The sequence below is a fragment of the Tachyglossus aculeatus genome, chromosome 16 (genome assembly GCF_015852505.1).
Source record: "Tachyglossus aculeatus isolate mTacAcu1 chromosome 16, mTacAcu1.pri, whole genome shotgun sequence".
NCBI classification, from domain to species: Eukaryota; Metazoa; Chordata; class Mammalia; order Monotremata; family Tachyglossidae; genus Tachyglossus; species Tachyglossus aculeatus.
The window spans coordinates 44,509,703-44,524,736 of NC_052081.1; the positions used below are offsets into that span (position 1 = coordinate 44,509,703).

At 51.2% G+C, this 15,034-nt stretch overlaps 1 protein-coding gene across 4 annotated transcripts; it reads right to left on the minus strand.

Annotated features, from left to right (window-relative positions):
* Positions 1-223: 223 nt before the first annotated feature.
* On the minus strand, positions 224-14,102 carry SYNC (syncoilin, intermediate filament protein). 4 transcript variants are annotated; one of them, XR_005454367.1, is made up of 5 exons: positions 13,949-14,102; positions 9,000-10,191; positions 2,084-2,208; positions 688-845; positions 224-598 (listed from the first exon to the last, which is right to left on the minus strand). XR_005454367.1 is itself a non-coding variant. In XM_038757923.1 (5 exons), exons 1-5 carry the CDS (start codon positions 14,008-14,010, stop codon positions 835-837), a joined length of 1,488 nt encoding a protein of 495 aa, XP_038613851.1. In that variant the 5' UTR covers positions 14,011-14,102; the 3' UTR covers positions 224-834. The 4 variants fall into 4 exon arrangements, 3 of the variants coding, with proteins under 3 accessions (XP_038613851.1, XP_038613853.1, XP_038613852.1); XM_038757923.1 differs by adding an exon at positions 1,419-1,516 and having other exon boundaries at positions 224-845; XM_038757925.1 differs by lacking the exon at positions 13,949-14,102 and adding exons at positions 1,419-1,516; positions 12,129-12,202 and having other exon boundaries at positions 224-845.
* Positions 14,103-15,034: the final 932 nt, after the last annotated feature.

Here is a 15,034-nt window from a genome sequence, read left to right on the forward strand (position 1 = left end):
ATAAATACCACTGATTGACTGAGGACTTCCCTCTCGAAGAACTATTACTGGATGGCGTGGCCGGGTCACTGCCAACCCCTCAGTTTTATTAGCTAAGCCTGCCGCCCTGTAATTCACGCCACCTTTGAGGAAATCTGAGCCACCACAAGCTCTGAACTGAAAAGCAGAAATTGGATCCTTTTCTCCCAGGTGATGCTTATGGGTAAAAACGGAAAACTTGGTGGAAATAAGAATACCATTCTGTATTTTCCTCTTGAGCGCACTACAGAATGCAACCGAGCCCTTCGAAACACCCAGCTTTCAAAGAGGGTTCTATTTAAAGGCAAACACTTTGTGAAACAGAAAGAAAAATCAAACTAAAAAGCCCCACTTAATTAAAATTGGCTCCCTCACTGACATTTTTGCCTGTGGCAAGCTTCTGCTGTTTTTGAATTGTAAAATAAGGCAAGACATACTTTCCAAAACACTGCAAGGCAGACACCTATTATTCCTCTCACCAGTGTCCTTTTGCCAGTGGGTACATGATTCCTTTTTGCGCTCCTGGGGAGCAGCAGATACATCCTCCCGTCCTTTGCCACGGGGGAGTAACGTCGGCACCCTACGAAACAGAACCAAACCAAGGACTGTCTGGGGTTCTGCCCCCAAGATGCTGCCACGAATCTTTTTCAAATGAGTCGGCCCCAGTACCTGTGCCCTTCCTGGGATGGGCTGGGCTGGTGGGGGCAATTTCCTTTGCTGCCGCAAAAGAAACATTTCCAACAGGGATCTTGAAAGTCCATCGCTAACAGCTTTGGTCGTCCCTTGTTTCTAGGTTGAGGATTTGGCCGTAGGTTTCTAGGCAGCCCCTGTGAGGAGAAGAGACACACATTAACCCCTGTTAAATGGGAAATGTACTCTATAAATCTATGCCAGTGAAACAGGAGAGGAAAAACAGCCAGATCAGACTGGCAGTGAGTGTTACATTTTTGCCTGCGACCCACACTTTATCCACTCTTTCTGGGGCAAGAATACAGCATTAGTTATCCTCTGATTAGTTCTTACAGATACAACTACTTTCCTGCTGTGTGACCTTGGGTGAGGCACTTAACCTCCCCGGGCCTCAGTTTCCTCATCAGCAAAATGGGAATTAAAATACCTGTTCTTTCCTCTCAGACTGTGAGCCCCGTGATGGGCAGGGAGTCTATCTGACCTGATCATCTTGAATCAACCCCAGAGCTTGGACCTAATAAGCATTATTATCTAGCGTGGGCATGTTAGCTGAGAGCGGGCGTCTGGGAGGAAAAGCAGCCCGAAGGAGATCTTTGGTCAGACTGATTTTTGCCCGCTCCCGCGCATATGCTTCAAGAATCGGAGTTAGCGTTGCATCAGCAGGGTGGGTGGCTAAAGCAGGGCAGGGTAGCCAAAGGCCCGGTGATCACCTTGAGGCGCGCTCCCAACTCCACCGGGCTGGGACGTGGGCGACTCAGGCTGGCCCGTGGGCGACTTGGGCTGGCCTGGGCTCTTGGAGAGGGTGGCCCTTCAAAAACACAAAGCCGGTTTCCATCTCTCAGCTGTCAGCAGCTGAGCAAGACCCCACGGCCTACCTCCTTTCTCTGCCCCCTTCCACCATCCTGCATGCTAATTCCGCCCACTCCCCCACCGCCCCCCATCCTACAATCTGGCTCCGCTCCCTTCCACCATCCTGCTGGGCTAACTTTTTTTTTAAATGGTATTTGCTCAGCGCTTATTATGTGCCAGGCACTTTTCTAAGTGCTGGGGTAGATACAAGATAATCAGGTCGGACACAGTCCGTGTCCCACATGGGGCTCATAGTCTAAATCCACATTTTACAGATGGGGTAATTGAGGCACAGAGAAGTGAAGTGACTTGGCTAAGGTCACACAGCAGACAAGTGGGGGAGCCAGATTAGAACCCAGGTCTTTCTGAACCCCCAAACCCATGCTCTATCCATTCCACCCCCTTCCACCATCCTGCAGGCTAACTCCACTCCCTTCCCCTGTCTTGCTCTCTACCTCCTTCCCTCCTCTCCTCAAATCCTCCCTCTCCCAAGCTCTATGAAATTCCAAGAGAGATAACCACTGACTTATAGGCAGACAGCTCCTGGGTTAGGCTGTTCCTCAGCTTTTCCATCTCTTCGTTCTTCTGCTGCTGGACCTGAACCCTGTTTTTCAGCTGCCTCTGCCTTTCTTCCATCTCCTCCATCTGCTCCTGCAAGGGAAGAACAAGGAACATTTTTACTGATCAAGAGTTTGAGAGGAGGAAGAATCAATCAATTGCATTTACTGAGCACTTACTCTATGCAGAGCATTGTAGTAAGTGCTTGGCGGAGTACAATCAATCAGTGGTATGTATTGAGTGCTTATTAAATGCAGAGCGCTGTACTAAGCACTTGGGAGAGTACAACACAACAGAAGAAGCAGATGCCCTGCCTCTAACAAGCTTTCAGTCTCGAGGGGAAGACAGACACTAATATATGACACTAATATAAATAAATCGTGGATAGGTACATAAATGCTGGAAGGGTGGAAAAAGGGTATAAATCCAAGTGCAAGGACAATGCAGAAGGGAGTGGGAGAAGAGGATATGGGGCCGAAAAGTAGGAGCTTCTCCTTGCAATCTCCCAATACCCTCTAGACTGTAGGCTCATGTTGAGCAGGGAATGTGTCTATCAACTCTGTCGTATGGTACTCTCCCAAGTGCTTAGTACAGTGCTCTGCACACAGTAGGACTCGATAAATACCATTAATTGATTGAGGATGGCCAGTAAGTAGAAGTAGGAGTAATGGTATTTATTGTGTGCAGTGCCCAAGGGACCGTACAAAACACCTGGGAAGTCCAAGAGAAAGAGGTCCTGTCCATAAGAAGCCTAAACTGTAATAACGGAGAGTAATTTCTGCTTCAGTTTAGAGTCTGCAGGGTTTGCTTCATAATAATAATAATAATAATAACAATAGCATTTGTTAGGCACTTACTATGTGCGGAACACTGTTCTAAGTGCTGATAATAATAATGATGGCATTTATTAAGCGCTTACTATGTGCAAATAAATACGATTGATGATGCAAAGCACTGTTCTAAGTGCTGGGGAGGTTCCAAGGTGATCAGGTTGTCCCACGTGGGGCTCACAGTCTCCCCGTTTTCCAGATGAGGTAACTGAGGCCCAGAGAAGTGAAGTGACTTGCCCAAAGTCACACAGCTGACAAGTGGCGGAGCCAGGATTTGAACCCATGACCTCTGACTCCAAAGCCCGGGCTCTTTCCACTGAGCCAGACTGGCCCCACCATCCCCTGGAAGCAGCAGTTTTTCAGACGGACTTCTGGGGTGCTGCCAGCTGTGAGCTCCAGACTGGAAGCGCTTTGTGGCCAGGGAATGTGTCTGTCATATTGCGCACTGTACTGAGCGCTTGGGAGAGCACAATATAACAACATCATCATCATCATCAATCGTATTTATTGAGCGCTTACTATGTGCAGAGCACTGTACTAAGCGCTTGGGAAGAACAACAGACACATTCCCTGCCCACAGCGAGCTTACAGTCCAGGGGGGAGACAGACATTCACAGAAATAAATTACAGATGAGTACGTAAGTGCTGTGGTGCGGGGGGAAAGGGGGGATGAATAAAGGGAGGGGGCTGTTGGGGCCCCTAGGGAGCTGGGATTTAAGGACACTTGGGACCTAGAAGACCCACTGATGAGGCGACCATCACTTGCCACCCCTTATCTGCCTAACATCAGCCTACCGCTTTTTAGTATCAAGTCCTCTCAGAGGACTTTTATGACTCTATTTATTTATTATACTTGTACATATCCATTCTATTTATTTTATTTTGTTACTATGTTTGGTTTTGTTCTCTGCCTCCCCCTTTTCGACTGTGAGCCCACTGTTGGGTAGGGACTGTCTCTATATGTTGCCAATTTGTACTTCCCAAGCGCTTAGTACAGTGCTCTGCACATAGTAAGCGCTCAATAAATACGACTGATGATGAGGAGGAGGAGGAACGTAGCAGCAGTAGGAATCAGCTAGGGATAAGGCAAAGAGCACGGGGATGGGTGTCAGAGGAACTGGATTCTAACTCTAGCTCTGCCACTTCTCTGTTGTGAGACCTTGGGTAAGTCTCAGCTTCCGTGTGCCTCAGTTTCCTCATTTGTCAAACGGGGATTTGATACTTGATCTCCTTCCTATTTAGGCTGGGAGCCTCATGTGGGACTTGTAACTTGTAATTACCCCAGCACTTAGCACAGTGTAAGTGATAAATGCTATTATCATTCAATCAATCAATCAATCGTATTTACTGAGCGCTTACTGTGTGCAGAGCACTGTACTAAGCGCTTGGGAAGTCATTATCTACAGAGCAACCACTGGATGTGATGCATTGTATTAAGGATTTGGGAAAGTATACCAGAAGCCCCAGACCTTTTCCTTGCCCACAGGGAGCTTACACTCTAATAGGAGACGCAGATGATAAAATATTTACAGACAGTATAATCAGAAGAGATCATTGTACAGTCGATTATACATCTATCCATAACGGTTGATGAAGGGTATAAATAAATCCATAAGTGCTAGTAATGGTGGTATTTGTTAAGCACTTACTATGTGTCAAGCACTGGGGAAGATGTAAGATACTCAGGTCACACACCATTCCCGTCCCAGATAGGGCTCACAATCTAAGTGGGAAAGGGAACAGGTATCCCCACTTTACAGATGAGGTAACTGAGGCCCAGAGAAGTTAAGTGACTTGCCCAAGGTCATAGAGCAGGCATGTAGAGAAGCAGCGTGGCTCAGTGGAAAGAGCCTGGGCTTTGGAGTCAGAGGTCATGGGTTCAAATTCCGGCTCCACCAATTGTCAGCTGGGTGACTTTGGGCAAGTCACTTAACTTCTCCGGGCCTCAGTTACCTCATCTGTAAAATGGGGATTAAGACTGTGAGCCCCCCGTGGGACAACCTGATCGCCTTGTAACCTTCCCAGTGCTTAGAACAGTGCTTTGCACATAGTAAGCGCTTAATAATAATAATAATAATAATAATGTTGGCATTTGTTAAGCGCTTACTATGTGCAAAGCACTGTTCTAAGCGCTGGGGGGATACAAAGTGATGAGGTTGTCCCACGTGGGGCTCACAGTCTTCATCCCCATTTTACAGATGAGGTAACTGAGGCTCAGAGAAGTTAAGTCACTTGCCCAAGGTCACACAGCATAAATGCCATTATTATTATGTGGCAGAGCTGGGATTAGAACCCCCAGGTCTGGGCTCTTCCCACTAAGCCACGCTGCTCCTCAGCTGTTCAAGGGAGCCGTTGGGTTGCTAGGACTCAGGGTTTCGCGAGTTTATCGGGGAAGACTTTTAGGATTTTAGGAGGGCTCTAAGTACGGGAAGAGCTGTGGTCTGTCGGATTCTGTTGGGGAGGGAGCTCCGTGCTGGAAGAACAGCACGAGCGAGAGGACGGAGGCGGGATAACGAGACGGATACCATGAGCGCTGGCCGGCCGTGGGTGGGATGCCGGACATTTTTGCCACCTGCCACAGCGTTTCTGCCCATCCAACCCCCACCCTGTTGGGTAAGGGAAAGACGAACTGGGTCGAGATGGTCAAGTAATCTTCATGGGCATCCTGCCGGAGCTCTTAGCTTCTCCGCCCACGTCCGTGTGGGCCCACTGGCTCTTGGCAATCTGTCGCGAGCTTTTATGAAGGGATGGGGAAAATCTTGGGCGCCGTTGGCCGGATGCATTGGGGGTGGGAGGGCGGGGGTGGGAGCACTTAGTGCCCGAGCAGGCTTTGGTTCTGGGGGTCCAGGTCCCCACCCCCAGATTGCAAAGGAAAGCTGTGCTGAAATGCAAAGGCTCCGGCAGGCTGGGATGTGGGGTTTTAGTGGGCCGCAGGAAACCTCCAACAGCCCCTGGGCTCCTGAGGCTTGAGAGCAGGTGCCCAAACCACTGGTGGTCCTGTACCCAGTGAGTTGGCCAGCGAGCCGGGCAAGGTCCCTTGATGCCAGGTCAATGGGGAGAGCTACCACAGAATGGGAAAAGGGTTGCGGGTGGGGCAGAAGCAAAGCCTGGCAGTCGGCGGCTACCAATTTCTCCCCGTCTCACCCAGGAAAGAACAAGTTCCCCCATTAGCTATAGGGAAATCTCACCCAGGAAAAAACAAGTTCCCCCATTAGCTATAGGGAAACCACCCCATTTCTCTCTCGGTAATCGGGTCCTCTTTTCCTCTTCTCCCACTCCCTTCTGCACCTCCCTGACTTGCTCCCTTTATTCATCCCCCCTCCCAGCCCCACAGCACTTCTGTACATATCTGTAATTTATTTAGATTAATGTCTGTCTCCCTCTCTAGACGGTAAGATCGCTGTGGGCAGGGAATGTGGGTGTTTATTGTCATACTGTACTCACTTGGTACAGTGCTCTGCACCCAGTAAACGCTCAATAAATACGATTGACTGAATGCTGGGAGCTCCTTTCCCATTCCACCCTGCTAGACAGCAGGCAACACACACCTTAATCAGTCAATGGTATCTTTTGAGCATTTATGTGCAGAGCACTGTACTGAGCACTTGGGAGAGTACAATATAACAATAATAGACACATGACCTGCCCACAATGAGCTTACAGTCTAGAGTGCCTTACAGTGGCTCTCCGGATCTGGGCCAGGCTCTGGCTGCCGCTGGCAAGCTGGGGAGGATGGTAGTGATGCACTTACTACAGAGCTCTTGCCAAATCCAATGGTCTCTACACAATCCTTATTCTTCTCAACTGTCTTTTACACTGTGGACCGCCCTCTTCGCCTGGAAGCATTCTTTAATCGTAGCTTCACTGACACTGCTATTTTCTGGTTCTCCTCCTATCTCTCCGGCTGCTTCTCAGTCTCTTTTGCTGGCCCTTCCTCTACCTCCTAACTATGGGGTATTCTCCATCTTCGCCCACTCCCCTGGAGAACTCATTAGCTCCCACGGCTTCAACTACCATCTCATTCTATGCCAAATCTACACCTCCAGCCCCAACCTCTCTTCTTCTCTGCAGTCCCACGTTTCCTCCTGCCTTCGGGACATCTCCACTTGGATGCCCCACCAACATCTCAAACTTAGCAAGTCCAAAACGGAACTCCTCGCCTTTCCACCCAAACCCTGTCTTGCCCCCGAAGTTCCCAAGATTATAGACAGCACTGCCGGATCCTACCTGGCTCACAAGGCTCGCTTCTCTCATTCAACCCACGTATTCAATCCGCCACCAAATCTTTTCAGTTCTACCTTCTCACCATCTTTAGAATATGCCCCTTCTTCTCACACAAACTTAGACAACTCTGCTCCAAGCGCTTATCACATTCTGCCTTGAATATGCATCTGCCTCCTTGCTGACCTCCCTGTATCCTGTCTCTCCTGTCCATACTTTACTGCCTGGATCATTTTTCTAAAAAAATTGTTCAGTCCACCTCTCCCCTCTCCTCATAAACCTCCAATGGCTGACTTCCTATTAAGGCCCAAGCCACTCACTTGGCTCCTCTAATGGTAATATACTCACTGAACCTTGACCCTTTTCCCAAAACTTCCTCCCCCTTCATTTCTAGCAGATCTTCCCCACTGGGCCATAAAGCTCTTCGTGGGCAGGGAATGTGTCTATCCACTCTGTTATAGTGCACTCTCCCAAGCGCTTAGTACAGTGCTCTGCACATAGTTAAGTGCTCAGTAAATATGATGGACTGATTAACCACCACTCTTCCCACCTTCAAAGCCCTCGTAGCCTTGAAGACAGGGAAAAGGAGTCCTTAAGGGATGGCTAAGGGAAAAGTCGAAAGTCAGAGATGCTGGACCCACAAGTCACAGACCTTCCAGCATCCTGTTACTGCTACGGGAGACAACCCTGGGCCTGATGGACCCTGGACCTCACCTGGGAGGAATGGACTCTAATCGGAGTCTCTCCTGCTGCAGCTTAAAAGTCCTTTTCCTTTTTTCTGTCCCGGGGGAAGCAGCATGGCCTAGTGGAAAGAGCACGGGCCTGGGTGTCGGAAGGACCTGGATTCCAATTCCTGCTCTGCCACTTGTCTGCTGTGTGACTTTGGACAAGTCACTTCACTTCTCTGGGCCTCAGTTATCTCATCTATAAAATCTATAAAATGTGGGACATGAGCTGTGTCCAATCTGATTATCTTTTATCTACCCCAGTGTTTAGTACATTACCTGGCACATGGTAAATACTTAACAAATGCCATTAAAAAAAAGGCGGGGGGGGGCGTGTGTTGTGGAGAGGTGGAGTTTAGCCAACTGATCCTTACAAAACTATGGCCACATGGAAAGAGTCCGGGCTTGGGACTCCGAGGACCTGGGTTCCAATTCCTGCTCTGCCACGTGTCGGCTGTGTGACGTTGGGCAAATCACTTAACTTCTCTGTGCCTCAGTTACATCATCTGTAAAATGGGGATTAAAACCCTACTCCCTCCTACTTAGACCATGAGCCCCATGTAGGACAGGGACTGTGTCCAACCTGATGACCTTGTATCTACCCCAGTGCTTAGAACAGGGTTTGGCACATAGCACTTAACAAGTACCATAATTATTATTATTATCATCCTTCCGCGCCCTGAGGAGAGCATGGATCTGTTCATTGTTGTATTGTTCTCTCCCAAGCACTTAGTACAGTGCTCTGCATACAGTAAGCGCTCAATAAATACAATCGAATGAATGAATAGGGGACAAACCCACCCTCCCGCCCCTTGCCCTTCCCTACCCAGCTCCTCGCCCTCTCACCTGGGCGCCCCGCACCCTTCCCCTCCTCCCTGGGCCGCCCCTCGCTAAGGTGCACCAGCCTCTTGGGTCCCTTACCCGATACTGCGTAATAATGATGGCATTTGTCAAGTGCTTGCTATGTGTAAAGCACCTGTTCTAAGCACTGGGCACTGCATCGCATCACCTCCTCGTCCCGCTTCTGCCTCACCACGGCACTCCTCACCCTTTCCCTCCTCCCCCGGCCGCCCCTCGCTGCTGGGCGCCGGCTTCCTGGGTCCCTTACCCGATACTGCATCACCTCCTCGTCCCGCTTCTGCCTCACCAGGGCGATCTGCTCCTCCAGGCTGCGGTTCTGCAGGCGGAGCCGCTCGGCTTCTCCCCGCAGCGGGCTCAGGGCCTCCCGGATGCCCTGCAGCTCGGCCCGGGTCTTCTGCAGCGCCTGGGCCCCGGTGTCCCTCCGCTCCAGCAGCCGCACCAACTGGGGCTCGTACTGCTCCTCCAGGCCCTGGCGGCTCTGGGCCAGGAAGCTCTCGAACTGGCTGGAGAAGCGGCGGCTCTCCTGCAGCAGGCGGCCGTCCGCGGGGGCCGGGGTGACGTCCAGCCTCCGCCGGGCCTGCTCCGTTTCCTCCTGGCAGGCGGCCCGCAGCCGGGCCAGCTCCTCGGCCAGCTGGGCCGCCCGGACGGTCAGCTCCTCCCGCTGGGCGGTCGCCTGGGCCACGTCCTGCCGCCGGCTCTCCAGCCGGTACTGGTAGGCCACGCACTCCTTGGTCACCTTGAACAGCTTCTGCTTGATGGCCCAGATCTGGTCCCGCAGGCCGTCCCGCTCCAGCTCCACCTGGGCCTGCTGCTTGTAGGCGCTGAGGATGGCCTGGTGGGCCTGCTGGACTTCCTGCAGGGCTGGCTCCCGCAGAGCCACCAGCTGACGGATCAGCTCCTCCCGCTCCTCCTCCAGCCCCCTCACCGCTTCGACGCACTCCTCGAAACGCAGCTCCATCAGCTCCAGATCCGCCAGGCTCAGGCCCCCCTCCTCCTCCTCCTCCCCTGGGGTGGGGGTCTCCTCCAGGTGGAGGGTCTCCCCCGGGGTGGAAGTCTCCTCCAGGTGGACGGCCTTCTCCGGTGTGGGGGTCTCCTCCGGGATGGAGGTCTCCTCCAGATGGAGGGGCTCCCCCGGGGTGGGGGTCTCCTCCAGATGGAGGGTCTCCCCCGGGGTGGGGGTCTCCTGCAGGTAGAGCGGCTCTCTCGGGAAGAAGGCCTCTGGGGCGAAGCTCTCCCCCAGGAAAGAGTCTTCTTCGAAGAAGAGGTTGTCCTCTGGGTAAAGGTCTTCTTCCAGGTGAAGGGTCTCTTCCGGAGCCTGTTGCCCAAGGCTGGGGGTCTCCTCTGGGCCCAGGGGCTCCGAAAGACCCCAGATTTCAGGCATTTCTACCTCCTCCTCTAGACGGTCAGGGCGACCCTCTGCCGTGGGAATTCCAGAATACCTGCAAAAGACAATTCCAGCGTCAGAGAGCAAGAGGAAAGCCTTGCTCATATCCCTCGAAAAAGGTCTCTCTGCCACAGAATGGGGATCAGCTGCTAAAAATAATGGAAAGAAGAAGAAGGAGAAGATAGAAGGAGGAAGAAGATGGAAGAAGATTTGTTAAGCACCTTTACTGGTATTTGTTAGGTGCTCCTATGTGCCAAACAATCTATCAATCAATGGTATTTACTGAGCACTTACTATGTGCAGAGCACTATATAACAGAATTAACAGATCCGTTCCCTGCCCACAAGGAGCTTACACTGCTCTAAGCGCTAGGGTTGATACAAGTTAATTAGGTCAGACACAGTCTCTGTCCCGCAAGGGGCTCACGGTCTAAGTAGGAGGGAGGCTAGGTATCTAATTCCCATTTTACAGTTGAGGAAACTGAGGCACAGAGAAATTAAGTGACTTGCTCAAGCAATCAATCGTATTTATTGAGCGCTTACTGTGTGCAGAGCACTGTACTAAGCGCTTGGGAAGTACAAGTTGGCAACATATAGAGACAGGTCACACAGCAATCAATTGGCAGAGCTGGGATTAGAATCCAGGACCCCCAAGTCCATGCTTTTTCCACTAGGCCAAACTACTTCACTTTCTATGTGCCAAGGACTGTACTAAGCCCTAGGGTAGATATAAGAGAGCCATCAACTGTAAAATATGGATAAAATACTTGTTCTCCCTCCTACTAAGACTGTGAGCCCCACGTGGGACACAGACTGTGTCCCTCCTACACCAGCATTTAGACAAGTGTTACACACACAGTAAGCGCTTAAATTCCAAAAAAACCAGATAGCACACAGTCCCTGGATAAGGGAGAGGGAGAAGGGGTACTTAATACCCACTGCACACATAAGGAAATGAGGCAAAAAAAAGCATTACTACCAGTGGAAAAAGCTGGGGCTTGGAAATCAGAGGACCTGGTTCCAATCCCATCTCCTCTATTTGTCCGCTGTGTGACCCTGGGCAAGTCACTTCACTTCTCTTCGCTGCTGGAGAAGCAGCGTGGCTCTGTGGAAAAAGCCCGGGCTTTGGAATCAGAGTTCATGGGTTCAAATCCTGGCTCCGCCAATTGTCAGCTGTGTGACTTTGGGCAGGTCACTTAACTTCTCTGTGCCTCCGTTCCCTCATCTGTAAAATGGGGATTAAGACTGTGAGCCCCCCGTGGGACAACCTGATTACCTTGTAACCTCCCCAGTGCTTAGAACAGTGCGTTGCACATAGTAAGCGTTTAATAAATGCCATTATTATTATTATTACTATTCTGTGCCTCAATTTCCTCACCTTTATGATGGGGATTCAATTCCTGTTCTTCCTCCTACGCAGACTGAGCCCCGATTGGGACAGGGGCTGTGTCCAACCTGATACTCTGTAACAACCCCAGTGCTTAGTTCAGGGTTCGGCACATAGTAAGTGTTTATCATAATCATAATAATCACTGTGGTATTTAAAGTGACTTGCATCAGGTCTCGAAGTAGGGAAACAGTGAAGATGGGATTAAAGCCCAGAACTCCTAACTCCCAGACCTAAGCTGTTTCCACTAAAGCACAGTGCTGGATGTGATGATAACGGGAAATCTGACCAGTTCCTCTTGTTCTTTCAGGGTACCACAAGAATGTCGCTATTTTCTTTGTTAAAGACTTTTTTATTTTTAAGGACTCATGGGGAAAAGCCCAGTTGGTTTTGGACCCTTGGGACCCCTAATCGGAGACAGGGGAAAGGGCCAGATGACCTCTCCTTCCTCACCCCAAGCCCTGGATAAACCCTCCTCTCCAGTTGCAAAGCAACTTGGCTTTTCTCTTCTTCTCCGACTCTGCAGACCCCCTCCCTCAGGGGAGTCGGTGAGGGTTGGATTTGTTAACATTTTGATTAAATTGGAAGATCCAGAGAAACACTTACCAGCCGTCGTTCTCAGTGGAGAAGATGGGTGGCTGGAGTTGGGGGAGCCAATAAGCCTCACTCCTTTGGCTCTACCTCACTAGCCCAACACTCTTCCCTCCCTAAGTCCACTCTGCCTTTGACCCCAGGAGACATTCCAGTCTGGGCCCAGAAGACAGTCTCCCCTACTGCTTTGGGTGGGGTGGAGGAGGAAGAGGAATGGGAGAGAAGGAGGGTATGATAATAACAATAATAATGATAATGGCATTTGTTAAGCACTTACTATGTGCCAGGAACAGTACTAAGCGCTGGGGTGGATACAAGCAAATCAGGTACCCTGTCCCACCTGGGGCTCACAGTCTCCATCCCCATTTTCCAGATGAGGTAGCTGAGGCACAGAGAAGTGAAGTGACTTGCCCAAGGCCACACAGCAGACAAAGGAAGAGGGAGAGAGCAACAGGGAGGAGGGAGGGAAAGAGCAACAGCACCTGTATATATATATACATATATATATATATATATATATATCTGTACAGATTTATTACTCTATTTATTTTACTTGTATAAATTTACTATTCTATTTATTTTGTTAATGATGTGCATTTAGTTTTAAGTCTACTTGTTCTGACGACTTGACACCTGTCCACATATTTTGTTTTGTTGTCTGTCTCCCCCTTCCAGACTGTGAGCCCGTTGTTGGGTGGGGACCGTCTCTCTATGTTGCCAACTTGTACTTCCCAAGCGCTTAGTACAGTTCTCTGCACACAGTAAGCGCTCAGTAAATACAATTGAATGAATGAATGAATAAGAAGAAGGGAGAAGAGAGACAGGGAGGTAAAGGAGAGAGAGAGCAACAGGAAGGAGACAGGGAGGAGGAGAAGAGGGAAGGGAGAGAGGGAGAGAAAGAGCAAGAAGAAGAAGGGAGAATGGAGATAGGGAGGTAAAGGAGGGAGAGAGCAACAGGAAGGAGACAGGGAGAAGATGAAGAGGGAAGGGAGAGAGGGAGAGAAAGAGCAAGAAGAAGAAGGGAGAATGGAGATAGAGAGGTAAAGGAGGGAGAGAGCAACAGGAAGGAGACAGGGAGAAGAAGAAGAGGGAAGGGAGAGGGAGAGAAAGCAAGAAGACGGGAGAATAGAGGCAGGGAGGTAAAGGAGGGAGACAGCAACAGAAAGGAGGAGAGAGAAGGGAGAGGGAGAGAAAGAGCAAGAAGAAGGGAGAATGGAGACAAGGACGTAAAGGAGGGAGAGGGCAACAGGAAGAAGAAGAGGGGAGGGGGAGAAAAAGCAAGAAAGGAGAATGGTGACAAGGAGGTAAAGGAGGGAGAGCAACAGGAAGGAGACAGGGAGGAAAAGAGGCAAGGGAGGGAGAGAGCAACACAGAGGAGGGAGACAGGGAGGGAAAGGGAGAGAAGATGGAGAGAGGAAGAAGAGGCCAGAGGGACAGGGAGGCAGCGGGGGAAACAGGGAAGGAGGGCCAGGGCTATGAGAGCTGCATGTTTCAATGCCTGCATTTATGGCAACGCTGACGGCCCGGAACAGGTGCCACTATGACCCCGACAAGGCGGGCAGGAATGGGGTGGTGCCCCCGACCCTGTCGTTTCTGATACCAAGTCCCCGACCCCGGGGCGAAGAGTGGGGGCCACCCTCCGGCTCTGGGGGCTTCTCCTTCTCCGGCAGCACCCCTCCCGTCCCCCGCCAAGGCCTGGCCAGGGCCCCAGGACCAAGCTGGGCCCGGGCCGAGGCGGGGGTGAGCCCCTTTCGGGCCACCCAGGGGGCCCGGGGAGGGGGGGATAAGGATTTCACTGTGCGCTGGGGCCCCCCGCCCCAAATGGGCCCCCTTACCTCTCCGGAGCCGCCGAGCCCTCCCTGGGGGGGCTGGGGCGCCCCGGCTTGGCGCTGGCCATGGCTGAGGGGGTGACTCGCCCGTGGGCGGCTCCGGTCGCCCCCCTGGGCCAGCTGCAATGCCAGCTGCAGCCCGACACCGGCTCTCCCCCTCCCCCCGGGCTCCGGCCGCCTGGGACAAGCCCATTTGGCTCCGGGTTGGGCCCGGGCCCAGGCCCAAGCCCAGGGGGAGGAGACCAGGCCCCCGCAGCCTCTCCCCCCACCCTCTCCCCCCACCCCTGCCAGCTTGGCTCGGTGGAAAGAGGCCGGGCTTTGGAGGCCGAGGTCACGGGTTCAAATCCCGGCTCTGCCAACTGTCAGCTGGGTGACTTTGGACAAGCCACTTCTCTGTTCCTCAGTTACCTCATCTGGAAAAGGGGGATTAAAACTGTTGGACAAGTCACTGTTCCTCAGTTACCTCATCTGGAAAAGGGGGATTAAAACTGTTGCACAAGTCACTTCTCTGTTCCTCAGTTACCTCATTTGGAAAAAGGGGATTAAAACTGTTGGACGAGTCACTTCTCTGTTCCTCAGTTACCTCATCTGGAAAAGGGGGATTAAAACTGTTGGACAAGTCACTGTTCCTCAGTTACCTCATCTGGAAAAGGGGGATTAAAACTGTTGCACAAGTCACTTCTCTGTTCCTCAGTTACCTCATTTGGAAAAAGGGGATTAAAACTGTTGGACGAGTCACTTCTCTGGTCCTCAGTTACCTCATCTGGAAAAGGGGGATTAAAACTGTTGGACAAGTCACTGTTCCTCAATTACCTCATCTGGAAAAGGGGGATTAAAACTGTTGGACAAGTCACTCCTCTGTTCCTCAGTTACCTCATCTGGAAAAGGGGGATTAAAACTGTTGGACGAGTCACTTCTCTGTGCCTCAGTTACCTCATCTGGAAAAGGGGGATTAAAACTGTTGGACAAGTCACTCCTCTGTTCCTCAGTTACCTCATCTGGAAAAGGGGGATTAAAACTGTTGGACAAGTCACTCCTCTGTTCCTCAGTTACCTCAGCTGGAAAAGGGGGATTAAAACTGTTGGACAAGTC

Excerpts from the sequence above, each read along its gene's own strand:
- SYNC (XM_038757923.1), bottom strand. The coding sequence starts at position 14,010 with ATGGCCAGCGCCAAGCCGGGGCGCCCCAGCCCCCCCAGGGAGGGCTCG. Across the intron at positions 2,209-8,999 it reads AGGAGGTGATGCAGTATCGG|GAGCAGATGGAGGAGATGGA; the intron begins GTAAGGGACCCA and ends CTTCCCTTGCAG. Across the intron at positions 1,517-2,083 it reads CAGGAGCTGTCTGCCTATAA|GGCCACCCTCTCCAAGAGCC; the intron begins GTCAGTGGTTAT and ends GTGTTTTTGAAG.